We start from the raw sequence: 20,620 nt of genomic DNA, 5'->3' as shown, positions 1-20,620 counted from the left end.
CAATTGGAAGTCTTTCAAGACGGGGTTTCTCAGTAGCTGTGGAACCAGTCCTGGAACTCACTCTGTAGACCAGGTTGGCCTCGAACTCACAGAGATTCACCTGCCTCTGCCTCCCAACTGTTAAGAATAAAGGCGTGTACCACTACCACCCAGCCCAATTGGAAGTCTTATGTCAACCAATAAATTGTGTTTCCCCAAGCCGGAATATTCATTAATACGCTGTGCTCAGTTAGAACCATTCTAATGTCTCTTACAAAATATAATATGATATAATATATAATATAATATATAGTAAAACAATAGCAGATGCCGATACAATGATCATAAACTGGTACATGTGCATGTGTTCTTTCTTTTGGTCCCCATGATAGTCTCAGGGGTACCATTGCTACCCCATTTTTCAGGTGAAGATTGGTGGCTCTGGGGGAGGCTATAACCACCAGTGCAGAGACTATGCTGCCTCCGTGAAACCCTTCACCCACTAATGACCCCCACAGTTTATGCCCGTCTTTTGCTAAGGTGGTGGGCCCCAGCTGGATCCCTGGTGTCACAGCAGATTCAGGAAGACTTTGTCCTCCACACAGTGCAGTGAATCGTTAGTCCTGCAGACCTGGTGGAAGTGCTCCCTCGAGGGTGGGTGGGGAGCACCACAGTGCTTTCATTTCTTTTCCATGCATGAGACATGATTATTAGACTTAAGAAAATTAACTTCCCCTTGAGATAGTGTGCCCCCAAACTCCAAACTGATGTGGGAGTGATTTCTTATTAATAAAGAAACTGCCTAGGCCCCTTGATAGGCCCACCCTTAGGTGGGTGGAGAAAACAGAAGAGAATTCTGGGAGAATGAAGTTTAGTGTTAGAGTCTCCATGATTCTCCCGCTCCAGACTTACTCAGGTTAAGATCCTCTCTGGTAAGTCAGCTCTTGGGCTACACAGAATATTAGAAATGGGTTAGAACAATATGTAAGAGCTAGCCAATAAGAAGCTGGAACTAGCCGGGCCAGGCAGTTTTTGAAAGAATACAGTTTCCGTGTAATTATTTCGGGGCATAAGCTAGCCATGCGGGCGGCCGGGAGCCGGGGACGCAGCCCTGCCGCCGCTCCTACTTCAACACAAACTAGTACAACCATTAGGGTAATGTCTGGGGGGGCAGTGCCTTCTGGCTTCACTAATTGGAAGAAACTTGTAGTTCTCACATCTTTGCCTTTTCCTTAGGGCTTTCTCAGAGGCATAATCAAAAAAGAAAACCTTCTGTTCCCATTATGGGCAGCCAGGTTTGCATGGCTTTGGAGGTCTGCCATTGAGGGATGAGAGAAAGGTCTGTGTAGCTTGCTGTTGTCCGGTTTCATGATGGACAAGAGCCCCTCACAAGGAACCATCTGCTCCTTTGGCTTCCAGAGAAAGAAGGCCCCACAGTCCTCCTGGCTGATGTATGGGTTCAGAGCGTAGTGAGAATTTTGTCGCATTCATTTGGAGTGAAGATGCTATAACACATTCAATTTGGCCTCATCACTGTTGGCCAGCTCTCACGGTTTCACTTGAAAGCTGACAAGGGTGAGAGGGGCTGGATCTGCAGCTGAGATGACCACGGATTTACCCCAATTTAACAGCTTCTTCCCAAGAGATCTAGACTTTCTAAAGGTGCCACATGCTATAGAACCCCTCCCTCACCAATAGGAACTTTCGCCCTGTAGGTCCTCTTCAAGACCATCCGAGACATGTGTTTAGTGACAGGCTTTCCTACTAGATTTCCTGGAGAATCTGCATGTTTGAAAGCCGCTCGTGAGGCACATGCATCCCTTTGTTGTCTGGGTAAGAACTGGGTCAGCTGCAGAGCGGCTGTCTGGCCGAGTGTTTATGGCTGGCTCTTCTGGTCCTGTTCCCACGAGGATTCACAGTAGGTTCCACACAGTAAAGGGAGGATTTGCATAAAAACCTGGAAAGGCTTCAAGGAGAATAATTTTCTCCATAATTTCATCTCTCCATGCATGCATGCATCCAGTCCGTCCGTCCGTCCATCCATCCACCCACCCATCCATCCACCTACCCATCCACTCCTTCACCAACCCACTGTCCGTCCCTGCATCCACTAATGTATCCACCTGGCATTTAGAGGAGTTCTCTCATGATTTTAGTATAAAGGAACGCTTGTTTATTTTCCCAAGATCTAGACATGTTGTAGAAAAACTTTAGGTTTCACTGTATAACTAAAACAGGGATGTACAGCTGGTCTCTTCCTGTTCTTATTGGGAACCAGCGAATTGTAGAAATGGGACAGGACAGGTGGCAGCTGAGTTGGGCATCTCTAGATGTACTTCAGGATGGTCAGGTCAGGGTTTCTTGGCCTCTGAACCCAACTTAATTCAGATAAATGGTTGTAGTTTGGCCTATACTTGTCCTTCTGCTACCTCAGCATCCTGGGAAACTGAGCCTTTCCTGTATCCCAAAATCTGCAGCTTTTTGAGCATCCCTGTATCCCCATGCCTGTGGAGTGTAGCTGGGTCATCTTTGGGGCTGGACTAACTCATCCCTTCTAAGAACACATTTTAAACTTAAGATATTCTGGTTATTATTAATAGCATTATTGACTTTACAGCTGTCTCTAAAAGATACCATCAGTATATATTTCCTTTTTGCTTGATTATCTTGGTCCTCCCACCCCTGCCACTGGCATAGCTGCCTTCAGAAGGGCCAGCATCTTCTGAGGATGGCTGCCTTCCCCCAGTGTCCTCCCTGTTGCCCTCTGAGTTGCTAAGAGCATCCATCATCAGTACTGCTGCTGAAAGATCAGAGACTTACAGGATGGATCATTGGAATTTCTCTCCAGTCTAGTTCTTTTGACACCCAGTTGTCACTGTAGACAAGGCTAGAACTTGAGCTTGCCTCCTAAAAGCTTTGTTCAAACTTCTATTTTGACACTTTAGAAGCAACAAATAAGATTTTTAAAGTTGTATTTATTTTTTGTAATTGCCAATCTATCCTCTGACAAAAATCAGATTAAACAAAAACCTTTCCAGGACAGAGGAGTCTTCCAAAGACATGAGGTGGCAGTTGCAGAGGTAGCACTGCACATGACTGCTGATGAACCCCGTCACATGCCCAACATTCCTGAGGCATTTCTCCATCTGTCTGCTGACTGTAGTCAGGCTTACTTGATCTGTTCCCTGAACATGACAGGATGGCTTAGAACCGTCAGTGGAGGTTGCTGCTGGCGGAGAATCCCTGTTTGGCTTGCCCACTATGCAGATACCCATAATGCTCACCTGTGCAACTCAGTGAATTCTGACTATTTCTCATTTTTACCATCTTCTTTTTTTTTTTTGTTAACATCATTTTTATTGATTCTTAAGGAATTTAGCATCATGTACCCCAATCCCACTCATTTCCCAGTCCTTCCATGTCCCCCCTCCACCTTTGTAGCCTTCCAAAAAATATTTAAAAAATAAAATAAAAATAATGCGAAAAAGCGAAACAAAGCGCTTCGATCCTCCAGTTTCCCATCACATACCCATTGTTGCGGTGGCCTTGGGCGCTGCGGTGTGTCACACAGCGCCACCTTTTTGTCCAAACAGCTTTATTTGCAAATGTTCATGGCGGTCATTGGGGATTTCAGTCACTATCACCCCTATTTTTTTTTTTAACTCTTTTCCCCAATAGTCTTTTAAAACCACATTTGTTAAAAAATGGATTCTTAAAGTAATTACCAGAACAATTACTCCATGCTTTCTAGTCAAACCCTTTTGGTTACCTGATACAATCCCAAACGTAAGGTCACTGTTCAGTGATGGCTTTTCAGTCTATTTCTGGAGTGGTTAGAATATCCTTAAGGAGTTCATCCTGCCATGCACATTCATGGAACGTATATATAATTTTGCAAGAGTCTCATGAAGTGCTGATGAGGTGAAAGCATTTTAAATATGTACCACTGATCAAAAACTTGGTTTGTTTCTTAGGTTGCATCTGATGCCAGAAGGCAAGCATAATCTGCATTTGCGTTTTGCAAATGAATTCAACAAGTTGGCCGAAGACTTTCTACAGTGAAATTACAGGAAGTCTTTGGTTTCTGGGTGATTCTGTATTGAAGGATCATGTCCTTGTCTGTTACTAGGATGCTCCAATATGCCTGCCTTGTTTCTCTCCTCAGTTCATAGACCACCAGGCTTCCCACACTCACCATGATATAGCTGAGTGCAAGCAGGGAAAAATAGCATACCCGAATCAGGTTGTAGCTTTAATGGCTACAAAAAATGAATACTGGCATTTGAAATGTTAGATTGTGAGTTTCTATCATTGTCTTAAAAGCAAATTCTTACCATAATTTATTTTCAAATAAATTTTATGTGAAACATTTATAGTGTTCGCATTTACTGTTTTTGGACATTTTGAATTTACAACATATTTTTATAGCCTAACAGTCAAAAGCTGGGTTTCTCTCAGTCCTTGATTCTATAAGTTCATAGGAGATCTGGAATGATAACAATTAAAACACTAAGCAGAAGTCCCAAAGTACTATCCCCCTGATGCTTTGCATTTAAAAAAAAAAGGGATGTCAAGGAAAAAGTACCACAGGTTTTATACACATGCTTTTTATTAGTATAGATAATCTTAGACAATACTGTAATCTTGAAAGGAGGTCCACACTATTACATCAACAGTGAATTTCTGACAGAGGCAAACTGAGCACCATAATTTACAAATAGAAAGACCATGCTGGAGGACAACAGAAGTTCACTAAGGGTGCACAATGTATCTGAGACGTCCTTAAGCCTCATCCTCGCCCTCCTCCTCCTCGAACTCGCCCTGCTCATCAGCGGTGGCATCCTGGTACTGCTGGTACTCAGACACCAGGTCGTTCATGTTGCTCTCTGCCTCGGTGAACTCCATCTCGTCCATGCCTTCGCCCGTGTACCAGTGCAGGAAAGCCTTGCGCCGGAACATGGCAGTGAACTGCTCCGAGATGCGCTTGAACAGCTCCTGGATGGCGGTGCTGTTGCCAATGAAGGTGGCAGACATCTTGAGGCCCCGGGGAGGGATGTCACACACGGCCGTCTTGACGTTGTTGGGGATCCACTCCACGAAGTAGCTGCTGTTCTTGTTCTGCACATTGAGCATCTGCTCGTCCACCTCCTTCATGGACATGCGGCCCCGGAAGATGGCAGCCACGGTCAGGTAGCGGCCATGGCGCGGGTCACAGGCGGCCATCATATTCTTGGAGTCGAACATCTGCTGAGTGAGCTCAGGCACTGTCAGGGCCCGGTACTGCTGGCTGCCCCTGCTGGTCAGGGGTGCGAAGCCTGGCATGAAGAAGTGCAGGCGTGGGAAGGGCACCATGTTCACAGCCAGCTTGCGCAGATCTGCATTCAGCTGGCCTGGGAAGCGCAGGCAGGTGGTCACCCCGCTCATGGTGGCTGACACCAGGTGGTTGAGGTCGCCATATGTGGGTGTGGTCAGCTTGAGGGTGCGGAAGCAGATGTCGTATAGGGCCTCGTTGTCGATGGAATAGGTTTCATCTGTGTTCTCCACCAGCTGGTGCACGGAGAGGGTGGCATTGTAGGGCTCCACCACGGTGTCAGAGACCTTGGGTGAGGGCATGACGCTGAAGGTGTTCATGATGCGGTCTGGGTACTCCTCTCGGATCTTGCTGATGAGCAGGGTCCCCATGCCTGAGCCTGTGCCTCCCCCCAGTGAGTGGGTCAGCTGGAAGCCCTGGAGACAGTCACAGCTCTCAGACTCCTTCCTTACTACATCCAGGACGGAGTCCACCAGCTCAGCACCCTCTGTGTAGTGGCCCTTTGCCCAGTTATTTCCTGCACCACTCTGGCCTGCAAGAAGAAAAGAGAATATTAGACACTTAGGATTTCAGGGCGGTATCACTGGACTATGAAGGAAAAGGAAAAAACTGGCCTTAAAAAAAAAAAACATCTAATAGTCTTTTAGATACACTGCTTTATGGGAAGGAAATATTGTCAGTATATCAATGACCTCAAAAACCTTGGGGATCATAATAAAGTAAGAATCAAGTTGACGAAGACACATTTTAACAATACTCAGTAGCTTCTAAAATTAAACACAGGAAACATTCTGTAGATACTCTTAATTAGATATAATTAAAGAGGCAGGGCAAGGCAGCTCTACGCACTTGCTACACTTGCTTGCTCACTGAAGTGGTTACCTGGCATCATTGGTCCTTTGAAATCACCTGCAGCCTGTAATGCCCTCTTTGAAGACTTTCATCCTTCCTACCCCGCCCCCTAGGCTGCTCCTCATGGAGGCCTTTAACAGCCTCTATAGGCCCACATTCCCCTGAGCTGTCAAGAGAGACCACAGACATGATCTTGTCAGCTGCATAGGTTAGGCCAGGACTTGTGGTCTGTGGACACAGGCTCAGCTGGGCACTGCACACGGAACTGTAAAGCCCATGGCTGCTAGGAAGGGGTGAGTCATCTGGCCAGCTCTCATGGAGCATGATGACATACCGAACACAAAGTTGTCTGGTCTGAAGATCTGGCCGAAGGGTCCTGACCTCACTGAGTCCATGGTGCCCGGCTCCAGGTCCACCAGGATGGCCCGAGGTACATATTTGTTGCCTGTAGGGACAAGAGCTGACTTACAATTGGGCTTGGCAAGGAGATACATGTAGCAGAAGAATTCATTACAGAAATCCCAGCACTGAGACAAAGGAAGAAAAGGAAAATGGAGACATGAAGCATGCTTAATCACACCAGACATGCAGAGGTCTTCGGGAGCTGCGAAGTGCTTTTATTTATTTATTTATTGCAGTTGGCATTTTAAATATGTATGCAAAAAGCATTTCCTTGTTGTTTGCATGGTCCTAAGCCACTTCCTCTGCCACAGTATGGAAAGCAAGGCTGACATCCAAACCCTTACCAGCAGCTTCATTGTAGTACACATTGATTCTCTCCAGCTGCAAGTCGCTGTCACCATGGTAACTGCCGGTGGGGTCGATGCCGTGCTCATCGCTTATCACCTCCCAAAACTAAAAAGAAGAGAATCACATCATTTTTAAGATTCTAACCGTCACACAGAAATGCCTTGGTCAGACAGCACAGGCAAGACCCTAGTGAGCTGCTAGCTTGTATGTGTGCGGGCAGCAGCTGCTGCAGAGGGTCTTGGAAATGCGCAGTGCATCGGCCATATTATGACCACAGATGCAGGGCTGGGAGGAGCTAGAAGAAGAAAGTGGGCACAGCAGATCCCCTGTCAGAAGTGCAGAGGCAGTGGTTCTCTCACTCCAGACAGGGCTGAATGTTACTACATACAGGCTAATGGATGGAAAAAGGCAGAAGGGAAAATCAGGTGCCCCACCCCCTGCGCCTCTGGCGCCTCCTGGGATCAATGACTCCTGGCACAGACTCCATGGCAGCTTTCAACAGCCCAGTTCTTTACCACTGACCTACATATTGGCTTTCGGGTATTGACCCCAGGCTAGGAATGTTCGGGGTGGGCAACACAATCCTAAGAGGGTGCCTGGCAGCCCTGGAAAAAGCTGGCCATCCCGAGGATGCAGCCTCCATTGTGACTTGGCAGCAGGAAAGGGGGTGGGGAGGTTGGGTGGGCAATATGGCGGTGTTGAAAGAGACCACGTCCTTGCACAGGCTCCCGCCCACACCCATGTTGAATGCCCACTGCTGCCTCCAGGCTGCAGCCCGGTCTCACAGCTCCAATTCCATGCAGTCACCTGCTGTCTCACAGACGAGAAAGACGACCGCTGCATTTTATGTCAAGTCTAGAGGAGCACTTGTGAGGGCATTTGTCTAACAACCTCATCTGTTTGCCCAAAGAGACGCCTCTGTAACATCTGTCAACCCAATGACACTGCAGTTTTTCATTCATATAACAGACAAAATATATATATATACAAATTACATTTGACATGAGGTTCTCACGACATATGACAGTGACCCCAGACCCAAATTTCAGAAACGAAAAGAGCCAGAGGAATGTCAGCTGCACTCCGCAGAAGGGTTGGGTGCCAAAGCAATGTAATGGACCTTGATTTAAGACAGGCTGTCACGAGCGTGGTGGCAGGTTGAACTGCTTTCAGAACCAGACCCACCCAGTAGCCAGCGGTGGAATGTATCACTAGTCCGGGCTCATCTGGATCCCCCTAGGCTCGACCCGACCCCTGTTCGTTCACAACCTTGGGATCCCGACCCGAGCGGGCGACCCCACCCACTCCCTCCGCAGTGGAGCGCCTACCTTAGCGCCGATCTGGTTGCCGCACTGGCCTGCCTGGATGTGCACGATCTCACGCATGGTGCTGGCTGCAGACGGGGTGGAGGCGTTGGCCCTCGGAGCAGTGCGTGGATAGAGAGGGCTAAGGAAGGCAAAGACCTGTCTCCCTCCCCCAGCTCAGCCTTTTATACCCGGGGACCCGCCCGACCGCGCTGACGTCATGGGGGTAGTGTCAAGGGGCGGAGCGGCGGAGACTGCGGCACCGCGAGAGGGAGCCGGGGCGCGGTGCGAGGTGCAGGGGTACTCGCCCTGCATCCGGTGTCACAGAGCTGCTGCGTCTCTCGGCCGATACTGCTGACTTCCCCTCAGCGTCCACGAGCTGCTCGGCCACTGGCGAGACCTTTGTGTCACAGTACCGTTCCTCTCCCACCCCGCCCACTCCCCACCACCCAGGGACTAAAGATTAGGGTCCCGCCTACCCAATAGCAGGTCAGGAATCGCCTCGCTCTTGGATGTTGAGGCCAGAACTGAAATGCATCCTCTACTGGATGTCAAAATGAGTGGGGGTGCCTACATCCTGGGCTGGGGATTAAACTCTCTCCCCATTCTCTTTTAAATTTGGGTGGTAACTGAGGGTGAGTCAAACGCCAGACTGGGTACGGCTTGGGAGGAGGAGGGGAGGTTCTGGAGAGGTGCTGAGCGCTTCTTGAAGGACAGCGAAGGTGCACTCTTACTGGTAGACTGCTGGGGGATGGGGGTGTTCGGAACTAGATTTGTCACAGATCTGGTCTGAACTGTTGGGTCCTAAAAGGCTCTTAAATGTCGATTTTTTTTTCCTCCCTCGCGCGTGAGCGAGAGAGGGAGGAAGGGAAAGAAGGAATCTAATACAGCATTGAGGTCAGGTTACTCCTTCCAAACCTTAGGCCACCTGAGAGGTAATTCTGGTTGCTCTAAGTCATAGGTGACAGCTATTGAGTTCTTGAAATACATGGTCCCTTTCTGAGTTGTGATACACAATGGTTTTTATGGGTTTGGTAAGTTAGCCAAAGAACACTGATAACAGGTCACAAGTATCATGTTTTAAATTGATTCAGGCTTAAAAAGATGACAGCCAGGGAAATATAAAAATACTGGTACAGCCAACATTTAGGGCTCACGTTACAGCTTTCTTGGTTAGTGCTGTTCTACAACAGGCTTCATTATTACCCTGGTTCCTTCTGTCAGAAAAGCAAGCTTTAAAACCTGGCCAGCTAGAAAGCCAGAAAGCCAAGGAACCTGCATTCTTTCTGTTAGCAGAAACCCTGGGTGAGTTTCAAAGGCTTGATGCTCATGAGGGCTGGACCAATAGGAGTTATTCTTGGATGGGTCAGAAACAGTGGACAGGTAAACAGAAGCCTCCACCTTTTCCTCTTGGGAGCCAGTTTCTTCAAACATGAAATAATTATAGGTGCCTTGGAGCTGACTTTGCGAGCGGGAAATGAGAAGGTATATATGAAAGCAGGCTGAGTTTATAAGGCAAAAATGCCTGTATAAAGTCCACGGTGATGCTGTTGTAAATGTGGATCTTGCGTGTCATGTTAATATCGGGTCATATGCTGAGGTGGAAGCCACAAGCCAGTCCTTCATGAATTTGCCCAGGCTAAATCCCATCTTCGAAGGCTCTGTTTCAGGGAACCAGACCTCCAGGTTCCCACCCTAGCAGGCAGGCAGTGCTGGTGCCCCCTCAGATGGGAATGGATGTCCTACATGCTCTCCTCTCTCCCACCCACCCCCAAGCTGTTGGGTCCCCACTGATAGGTTGTCCAGCTGATACTCTTCTCAGGGATAAGGCTTGGCCTCCATCTCTTCCCCACTCTGCTCCAGCTCCACAGCTTGGCTCTTCCTGATCAGCTAGAACCTTCCAGAACCTCTGCAGAAATGGTCCTGCTTTGGAGAATATCACTGGTCATGGCATTCTACAAATGTCCTGGAGACAGTTGCCTATTGGTCTATGCTGCTTCATTCATGGTGGAAGTTTAAGGTCAAGAGGAGCAGAGGATATGAATCCAAAGGGATGACCCTGGGATGTAAAGTCCCCTAGCAGGCAGCGACTAGGTCACCTCAGGGAGTGTGGCTTTTTGACTGTTTCTTCTCTGGGTCCTCTAGCAATTTCCCTTAGAGTCTAACTCACTAGGTGGAAATGGGTGCTGAGATACCAGCAGCACCCAGGGTGCTCTGGACACTGAGTGGCCCAGAAGTAAGTGAACAGTGACTGTATGGCTCAGGGCAGGCACAGGCTCCTGAAGACCATCTGCTTTGGGCATTATCCGGAGGCAGCCTGCTTCCGTCAGCATCGGATGGCTAACCCTGATGTCTATGAGTGTACAGCCAGGGAAACACAGATTTTAAACAATGCCTGCCCTGTCTGAAATGACTCATCTGATTTCTCTCTCTCTCTCTCTCTCTCTCTCTCTCTCTCTCTCTCTGTCTCCAGTATGAATATCCAAACTCCATGACACTATCACAAAGCAAGGCTGCTTTGTGGAGTCCAGAGTGCAAGCATGTCAGGAAGAAATCAACTAGGCAATTCTCCCTGCCCTAGATGTTGGCATCATCCCTGCCCTGAAGTCATTGCGGAGTAGTGATGACAAAAATTTAGACCAAGGGGTGGATGACTGAACATGAACTCAGGTCTTACCCTTTTCTCATCCTGCCCAGTTTCCCTCCTTGCCTTCCCCAGGCTCACCCAGGAAGGGTCCCAGTGAGAAAGCGTTGGTGAAAAGTGCACTGTGGATGCACGGCATATTAGTAGCAACTATGACGGATGCTCCGTCTGTGGGTGACAGAGATCCTTGAGACAGATTTGTCAGTTCACTTATAAGGGTCCTAAAAGCTTGAAAACATTAGCTTCAGCAATAACCCCAGCCAAATCTATTAACTTTGTATCAGATGACAGTAATTCAGGGTAAATGTGTATTAATAGTTCTCAACCACCTTCAAGGACATGTCAGGTCCCTTTTACAAGTATGAATCTCCTTTGTAGATGGAAGAGGCTCCTCTTGGCCAGAGGTTGAAATCGTCTTAAGCTCTAACCCCATAAATATATGTGGTCCATATGTACTTATTGGCTATGAGATTTAAAAATTTAGAGCTGGCAAGTGGCTCAGCAAATAAAGAAGTTTGGTATACAAACCTGGCCAGTCACTAGAACCCCCATAAAAGAGGACAGAGAGAGGTGACTTCACAAAATATTGTCCCTTGATTTTCCACATGCATGTGAGTATACTTGGACACTTGTGCACATACACATACAGAATATTTATTTATTTTAAAATTTAAGAGCTCTAGTGTATCCACACATCTCTAGATGTGTGTTGTGTGTGTGTTTCACTATTGATTTGTTGTTGTTGTTGTTGTTTGGGGGTTTTGTTTGTTTGATTTTTGAGACAGGGTTTCTCTGTGTAACCCTGGCTGTCCTGGAACTCACTTTGTAGACCAGGCTGACCTCAAACCCACTGAGATCCACCTGCCTCTGTGTCCCAAGTGCTGGGATTAAAGGCACCTGTGCCACCACCCCCTCCTCACTTTTGATATTTGATGGTAATAACTTCCTTTTTCCTCCACGTGTGCATTGAGGTGTTTTTGTTCCTTCTAAAACTAATTTTAACTTTTGCCTTTGTGATTAAGTACAAATGTTATCTTTTTATTCCTTGACTTAAATCAGACACAATGTTACAAAGTTTCAGACAGAGGCAAACTCCCCCCAGGGTCTGTCAATCTTCTGATCACCTAGATGTGTGAGAAGGAAGAATCCCAATCCCACCCACCACATCCCCTGGCTGGTAAGAGCACAGGCCACACAGGCTGAGTGAGTGCGGGCAAACCCTACAGTCCTAACCTCTTTGTACCCTCTTCCTCATCTGTGAAGTGGGAATAATCATATTACCAACCCTCTGCATGTGTAGAGTCTTCGAACCGTATTTGAGGAATAAAAAATATTTGTAATAAATGCTCCCAACCAGGCATGCATCAACTTTGTTGTCATTGTCTAAACAATACAACCTGACACACACAGTAAATATAACATGATGCGTATAACGTCAGGCATTATTAGTAATCTAGAAATAGTTCGCAGGCTGTATATAGTTTTATATAAGAGACTCGAGAATCTAATGAACTCCCGGAGTCCATTTCCATGACGCTAAGGGACAACTGTACCTCCTTAGGGTTGTTACAAAGACTGCACAGCCCAATGTGTATCAGCAGTTACAGTCCCACCTGCCACATAGCAACTGCTAGTTACATACGTCTGCGCTGTTGCAGCTGGCACGATCATTTCCTCTCCACCCCACCTCTCCCTTTCTCTGCCCTCTTCTCTCCCTCCCCCGCGCAGGGAGCTTGCTTTCCTTATTGTTCTTGCCACTGTGGCAAAATATCTGATGAGGCAAGACAGGGAGGATTTGTTTGGGCTCCTGACTGCAGAGGGTTCAGTGTGTCTTCCCTCTGCTCCTTATGTTCCTTTATAAATCAGAATCAACTCTTGTCAGTGCTAAAGTTTGTATTTTCCATATCCCCCAAATGTGTTTCTGTTAAAAAAAAAAAAAAAAGCTTGCTTCCTAACTGCTGGTCCTATAAGGGGGTGCTAGAACTTTGAAGAGATGGGATTTGGTACATGGAATAGGTGACCTAGAGAAAATACTTTTTTTTTTTGCTTTTCTTTTTTATTTATTTATTTATTAAAGATTTCTGTCTCTTCCCCACCGCTGCCTCCCCTTTTCCTCCCTCTCCCCCAATCAAGTCCCCCTCCCTCGTCAGCCCAAAGAGCAATCAGGGTTCCCTGCCCTGTGGGAAGTCCAAGGACCACCCACCTCCATCCAGGTCTAGTAAGGTGAGACTGCAAGAACAATGGCAATGGGTTTTTGATCCTACTGCACCTATTGGTTTTGTGGGAGCCTAGAGAAAATACTTTTGAATGGATTTGGGGACTCTGGCCCCGCCTCTTCTCAGTCTGTCCATTCTTAGCCACTATTCACAGAACACTTTCCTTCACTACGGTAAGTTTCCACCCTAATGTACCCACATCCATCACAGGCCACGAAGCGATGAGTCAACCCGTCATGGACAGGGCTGCTTGCTGAAACTCTAAGACAAGTGAAGCTTTCTTCCTTATGATATTTTTTTTCATCCCTGGTATTTTGTCTCGCTGACAGGAAGCTGACTGACAGAACCACACTCTATGAGAGACTCTAGTCCAGTGGTTCTCAACCTGTGGGTCATGACCCCACAGGGTCACATATCAGATATCCTGTATATCAGACGTTTACACCACAATCGTAACAGTAGCAAAATTACAGTTATGAAGTAGCAATGAAAATAATGTTATGTGGTTGGGGGTCACCACAACGTGGGGAACTGTATTAAAGGGTCACAGCATTAGGAAGGTTGAGAACCGCCGCTCTAGTTAACTGAAGCTTTTCCATCCTCTGTACTCCATGCTACGGTGTGCACATCTTCCTGTTCCCATCTGACTCTTGGCCCATGAGAAGGACCAGTGGACTGCAGATGTGACCAAATATGCAGCAAGTTGGGGCAACCTTTGAATGTTCCTGTCTACACAAGTCCCTTGAGTCTACAGGTCCCCAGAGGACACCCTACACCAGCTTTGTGGGGTACCCCAAGCCGAGGAGACCTTCTTCCCGTTCCTTTACAGCATTGGTTCCCTCATCACCTATTCCCAGAACACCAGCTTTCACGTCTCAACCAAAATCTGTTTTGCCAGGGAATTTGGGTGGAGCTGAACATGCCACCCTCCATCCCGCTGAGCTAATGTAGAAAACACTAGTCAGTTCTTCCAGAACATTCCAGACCCCAAGATCTGTTCAGTTTTGTTTTCAAGGCAAATAACAACTCGGGAAGGTAGACATCAATATTTTCATTTCTTCTAAAGGGAAGGATGCCAGTTGTTTGTACGGAGCCTAATAATTCTGCCTTCCCCGAGAATGTGCAGGGGAGAGTTTTGCAGCAAATTTTTACAAGCACAGGGGAGAGAGCATGGCTCAGAGATGGTTGCCCTGTGTGTTCAACCATGAAGTCCATTCCCAGCCACACTGCTGCATTTCAGCCTCTGATGCAGAAACGATCCTTCCTTCCCTGTCCCTACCATGGTCTGTGCTACTTTCTGAAGAGCAGTCTCTTTGGGAGGATGAATCCAAGGAATACCCAGGGGAAATGCTTTCAAAACCCCAATGGGCATCCTTTAGTTAAAAGGGAATATTCAAATTATTGTTTCAAAGGTGTTCATTGGGCTGGGAGCATTCTAGACATAAAACAAAATAAAGAACAAAAACAAACAAACAAAAATCTACCAGACAGGGCCTCCCTGACTGTGAAACTGGGATCTTCAGAGAAATCCCCAAACATTCCTGGTTATTATGTCCCTTTATGTCTGAGATAAATCCCAGAAATATTTGACGAATTGGAAAAGGTCCCCCTGCATCTGTCACTAGAGAAGCCTTCATTGCCACATGCACAAAAGAGTCCTGAGCGCTAGCTTCATATGTCAGAGGCAAGATCGATTTGAAAGCTCTCTCTACTGTTGGCCCCCGTGGCTGCTCACGGCACATCCACGGAATCGGTCGATTGTGGATGAAACACATCCAAAAATAACACAAAGATGTGTGTCAATACCGAGCATGTGCGGACAGCTTTCTCCTCATGCTAAACAACTATTTGCATGACTTTGCCATCATATCAGGAGTTATCAGTAATCTAGAGACAACACACGGTGAATAGGAGGAAGTGTGTAGGTTATTTGCAAACATTTGACCATTTTATTGGCATCCAGAGGCTCTTGAGACCCATCTCCTTGGATACCAAGAAATAAGAGTGTTTCACAGTCCTAAATGTTGCTACTAATGTGATACCACCGATACTTTGTGGTTAATCTAACATGCACCGTGCGTGTTAATATTAATATATATTTAATGAACCTTTGTGGCCTCTCTACAGTTTATTATCTGGGTCAGCTTTGCCATTTGGCACTACACGCACTGTGCTTACTAACAAATGTGCTAAGTTATTTACCCCGTGATAAGCACAGGTTTATCTGGGTCCAAAGACCGTGTTAGTTCCATTCTCAGCAGTCCATGAGCAATGGGCAGGTTCTAAGATCACCCCTTCTCCTGTTCAAACACTGATCTAAGTCCTGCTGGGATGGGGTTTTATAGGCAGTACGTTTTCACATCAGTCTGTCTTAAGGTTTTCTGGGTAGGCTGTCTCTAATGCCCTCCCCCCCCCCAACAGGACTGATAGCTGCAGGTGACAAAAGAGCACCTCAGTTTGGACTGTCAGGCTCAGCACGCTCTCTCTCCTCTTGGCCTCGGGAGAGGGGGCTGTGTTACCGTGAATGGCCAGGCATTTCCACACATGGAGAGCAGGCTTTGGTGGATAGCTGCAGAGATGAGAAGGCCCTCAGATGAATTGTGTGAAAAGAGCCTCTATGCCTCAAACGAGAGAGTAGACAAGGCTGGCCCACTCTGTGATATCCCTTAGGATATCACAGGTCTAACAGTGTTACTATAAAGACATCATCTTCAGTGCTAAGTTACTGATCCCTGGAGACTATAAAATGATCGCTCCATATTTAGCTTCTCAGTTTGTAGTGAGTTATTACACAAGAATACAGAACTAGCCCAGTTGTCCTTCAGTAGCCATGGGAAAGTGTTATATAGGAATTTAGATATGTACCCCTTCCATAAAGCAGTTCATAAATTCCTAGAAGCTTCCACACCCTCTTGTATCCTTTAAAACATCTCTAGATGATTCATAACATCTAAGCAGTGTAGATCCTATTTAAGTAGCTGTTTATACCATAGAGTTCATAGAGAGTGACAAGAAAAAAATCTGTGCACACTCTTTACAGATATGGACTTTCCCCCATATAGTTGCAACTTGAGGTTGGCTCAATCTATAGATAGGGGATCTATGGGTATAGGGAGATGGATACGCTTCACTTCTTCCATGATGTGGAATGGGATATTTGACAGGAGATGTTGAGAATGGTCTAAGGCCTAGGATGCTCAAGATGGTCCATGGAGAATGGAGCCAAGGAGGAGAAGGAAGCCAAATGCTTGCACCTCTAGTGCTGATGATGGCCACAGACAGCATGGACTCAACCCAGTTCATGTGGAAGAGGAGACAAGAGAGCATCACATGTGTACCATGGGAAGTAGGCAAGCCAAGCTTTTGCGGGGAAGGGGGTTTCTAACCGGTCACTGCATGAGAAGTCTTCCATAGAAATCAGCTAGATGGGTAATGAGCCCTGGCGCCACTGGAGTTGTATCCAGACAACTTCACTTTGTTCTAGAATAATAAGGGCTGAAGGAACCAGTGGCCAGGTCTAACAGTGTTACTATAAAGACATCAATTAGGAAGTCCCTAATTTTACCTGTGGACAGGTGGCATTTGGTGACCGTGCATCTCCATGCATGTCACAAGTATTCTCCGTGTTTACACAAGATCCTGGGACTCCTGGCCTAAATACTTCAGCCCCTCCCAGGACCCTCACGAAGCAGGGCTTTGAATGTCTTCTACTCCAGGGATGCCTTAGATTCAGGACGGAAGGAATAACCCAATGCTGTCACTTCTTTGATTGTCCCTGTCTGAAGGGCTGTCATTGGACATCTCTGACCTTACCAGCTACAAGATAGCTTCACTATGCCAGTGCCTCAACAAAAGCTGTGCTAGTATTTTAAACCCCTCACTAACCTATTTTGCTGTTAGTACCAGTATCCTAGGTAGAACATGACCTTTATTGGGAAACATCAGTGTTTCCGGCAAAACAACAGCCAGCTACACTGCTGGTCAGAGGGAGGTCACCATATCCACAGCCAGCATGCTCAGGTCTGTGTTCAGCTGGTCTGATGAGTGCAGGCAGATGGGCACCCCACTCATGGTGACTGACACCAGGTAGGTGAGGTCATCAGATGTGGGTGTGGTCAGCTTGAGGGTGCGGAAGCAAATGTCATCCATGTTGGGGGATACCCAACAAGGCTGCTGAGAACGGAACACCAGGGACCTCTGAAAGTGCAGCCCTCTGCCTCAGCCATCTCTTTCATTCTAGTCAACTTTTGACTTTTGACTTTTTACAGTTTTACAGACAGCAAGGACAGTGATACCCTGGACAGTTTACAGTTGTAAACAAAGTATGTGTGAGGAAGCATTTGTTTTCATACCCTTAGTCATCTTCTAAAAACTTTATTTCGAAGTGTATGTATGGGTCTTTGTCGAGTGTATGGATACCCAGAGAGTAGTGTCAGAGCCCCTGGACTGGAGCTCTGGGCTGCAATGCTTTCACTACAGGGCCTCGTTGATGCAATAGGTTTCATCGTGTTCCGGAAAGTGTGGTGTTGTAGAGTCTGACCTTAGTGGCTAAGACTGTGGCCGATGGTACGACGTCTAAACTAGTGCCACCCTCCGTGCCCTCTGTGTAGGGGCCTTTTGACCGGTTATTTCCTGTGCTTCTCTGGCCTGTCAGAACAAAGAGAATATTAGACGCACACATAGGATCCCGGGTGGTGCCATTCAAACTATGAAGGGCAAGGTGGGACTATTCTTGGGATACCTTGGATAATCTTTCAGACACATTTTTGTCTCCAAAGGGAAAATTTCCACGGGCTAATGACCCTCAAAAAGGCTAAGATGCACTGTGTTGGGGAAATGTTGATCGCAGTTACTAAGCTACGGCTGAGGGGAGTAGAAGCACTGCTGTGCCGTTGCTATAGAAACAGCAATGTTCTGTACATGGCAGAAAACTGAAAGGATTCTGAGTTTTTGCCACACGGAAATGTTGACATGAAAATGCTTAGCCTGGTTTTAAGCATTATACAGTATATACATGTGTCAGCTATGGTGCGGCAGCTCATCTTCAACCTTTCTGGTTTTATATCTTGATTTAAAAATAAAAATCACATTTCCAAGACCTGGGAGTGCGGGGGGAGGGGAAGGTGGAAATCAAGCTGAGGAGCTGCATATGGAGGTATGCCAGTGAGACAAGTACTTACATGGTAGGGCAAGAGGGTCATCCTGGGGTGTAAGAGACTTTCTCAAACAAAAGAATCAACTTGAGGGAAAGGAGCTGCCTCTGAAAATAAGCACAGAGAATATTCTGGAGATACTCTTAATTAGGTATAATTAAAGAGGCAGGGCAAGGCAGCTCTACGCACTTGATCTACAGCTTGCTCACTGAAGTGGTTACCTGGCATCATTGGTCCTTTGAAATCACCTGCAGCCTGTAATGCCCTCTTTGAAGACTTTCATCCTCTCTACCCTGCCCCCCCAGGCTGCTCCTCATGGAGGCCTTTAAAATAGGCCCACATTCCCCTGAGATGTCAAGAGAGACCACAGACATGATCTTGTCAGCTGCATAGGTTAGGCCGGGACTTGTGGTCTGTGGACACAGGCTCAGCTGGGCACTGCACACGGAACTGTAAAGCCCATGGCTGCTAGGAAGGGGTGAGTCATCTGGCCAGCTCTCATGGAGCATGACGACATACCGAACACAAAGTTGTCTGGTCTGAAGATCTGGCCGAAGGGTCCTGACCTCACTGAGTCCATGGTGCCCGGCTCCAGGTCCACCAGGATGGCCCGGGGTACATATTTGTTGCCTGTGGGGACAAGTGCTGACTTACAACTGGGCTTGGCAAGGAGATACATGTAGCAGCAGAATTCATTACAGAAATCCCAGCACTGAGACAAAGGAAGAAAAGGAAAATGGAGACATGAAGCATGCTTAATCACACCAGACATGCAGAGGTCTTCGGGAGCTGCGAAGTGCTTTTATTTATTTATTTATTGCAGTTGGCATTTTAAATATGTATGCAAAAAGCATTTCCTTGTTGTTTGCATGGTCCTAAGCCACTTCCTCTGCCACAGTATGGAAAGCAAGGCTGACATCCAAACCCTTACCAGCAGCTTCATTGTAGTACACATTGATTCTCTCCAGCTGCAAGTCGCTGTCACCATGGTAACTGCCGGTGGGGTCGATGCCGTGCTCATCGCTTATCACCTCCCAAAACTAAAAAGAAGAGAATCACATCATTTTTAAGATTCTAACCGTCACACAGAAAGGCCTTGGTCAGACAGCACAGGCAAGACCCTAGTGAGCTGCTGGCCTGTATGTGTGCGGGCAGCAGCTGCTGCAGAGGGTCTTGGAAATGCGCAGTGCATCGGCCATATTATGACCACAGATGCAGGGCTGGGAGGTGCCAGAAGGAAGTGGCACTGCAAATTCCCTGTCAGAAGTGCAGAGGCAGTGGTTCTCTCACTCCAGGCAAGGGTGAATTTCTATGACCCGGAAATCGGAAGACTCCTGATACAGACCCAATGTCTCATTGAACGGCACACGTTTATAGCTTTCATATATACTGGCCTCTGGTTCTAACTATAGAGGAATGGGTGAATTTAAAGAGAAGAAGCCTGAGAGGGAACAGAGCCAACCGTGGAAGGAGCTGGCTATTATTAGGATGCAGCTTCTAGTGTAAACCTCAAACAGGAAAGGGGGTAGGGGAGACATTTTTGTATCATGCCCATCCACTATACCTGATATGAACTCCCCAGAGTGTCTGGGAGTTATAGCGCTACCTAGTGCCATCACTTGCTGGCTCATAAATGGAAATAAGGCTATCACGTTATATGTCAACACACTTAGTGCCCATGTGAACAGGATTCATTTAGGACCCTCATCTGCGTGATACTACATCCAAAACACAAGACCAAACAAAGATTGAAAGTCAATTACAAAAGAGAAACATTCTAGGCTCAGTGACCATTAAGTATTTAGGACCAAGCAGATGTGGAATTTCTTTTCTAAGAAATGACAAGCAGAGCAGAACTGTGGGTTTGCGGGAACCAGGTGGCAGACTTACAGAGATGAGCATGTAGCCAAACCAGGTCGCTTACATAGGGAGCAGCGTTCTCTCTAATCCACAGATCCTGTGATGTTTAGGCAGAGAGTGTGAGAGTGAGTGCCTGGAAGAAACGCAAAATTTAGAGGCATTTGGAAAGGATTAGCAGCCTGGCAAAAGGTGTGGTGAGGCTAAAGCCAGAACTAAGAAGCAGGTAACTGTAAGCAGTTGGCTGCTCTTGCCTCGTTTCAGCTCCCTCCCCCGATCTATTATTAAATGAGATTAGCAATGAAACAACGTAATTGATTGTCTTGAGGTTTGGCCATTGAGTTCTCAAGGTAGCCTGGCATCGTGTTCATGGTCCCTTTGGAGCCTGCTGTACCATGTTCAATGATGCTTCCACGCTGATCGGTGTTAAAGATGTTGTAACTGTACATTTCTGAAAGAGGAGACGATGGTGACTTGAGAGCCTGTTTGCAGATTCTAGCAAGGGAGTGCAGCTACTCACAAACTCTCGACGGAAGTCCTGTTTTGAGAAAGGT

The 20,620-nt window shown here is 46.9% G+C and overlaps 2 protein-coding genes across 4 annotated transcripts in view; one reads left to right on the top strand and one right to left on the bottom strand.

Moving 5' to 3' along the window:
* The window catches only part of Bphl (biphenyl hydrolase like), a 33,626-nt gene extending 29,276 nt beyond the window's left edge, over nt 1-4,350 (top strand). Inside the window, exon 7 of the mRNA XM_050142706.1 lies at nt 3,954-4,350. Within this exon, the coding sequence (XP_049998663.1) occupies nt 3,954-4,041 (88 nt within the window). The 3' untranslated portion in view covers nt 4,042-4,350. The remainder of the gene's footprint in view (nt 1-3,953) is intronic.
* A 215-nt stretch (nt 4,351-4,565) lies between these two features.
* On the bottom strand, nt 4,566-19,273 carry LOC126501844 (tubulin beta-2A chain). 3 transcript variants are annotated; one of them, XM_050142703.1, is made up of 4 exons: nt 8,221-8,379; nt 6,889-6,997; nt 6,477-6,587; nt 4,566-5,822 (listed from the first exon to the last, which is right to left on the bottom strand). In XM_050142703.1, exons 1-4 carry the CDS (start codon nt 8,275-8,277, stop codon nt 4,762-4,764), a joined length of 1,338 nt encoding a protein of 445 aa, XP_049998660.1. In that variant the 5' UTR covers nt 8,278-8,379; the 3' UTR covers nt 4,566-4,761. The 3 variants fall into 3 exon arrangements, with proteins under 3 accessions (XP_049998660.1, XP_049998662.1, XP_049998661.1); XM_050142705.1 differs by lacking the exons at nt 6,889-6,997; nt 8,221-8,379 and adding an exon at nt 19,141-19,273; XM_050142704.1 differs by lacking the exons at nt 6,477-6,587; nt 6,889-6,997; nt 8,221-8,379 and adding an exon at nt 18,729-18,903.
* Between the last annotated feature and the right edge of the window lie 1,347 nt (nt 19,274-20,620).

Source organism: Alexandromys fortis, unplaced genomic scaffold, assembly GCF_014885135.2.
Source record: "Alexandromys fortis isolate MF-2015 unplaced genomic scaffold, M_Fortis_MF-2015_v1.1 scaffold_5, whole genome shotgun sequence".
Classification (NCBI taxonomy): Eukaryota; Metazoa; Chordata; class Mammalia; order Rodentia; family Cricetidae; genus Alexandromys; species Alexandromys fortis.
Note: the sequence above shows the minus strand (reverse complement) of the source record. Positions and strands in the feature narration are given on the sequence as shown.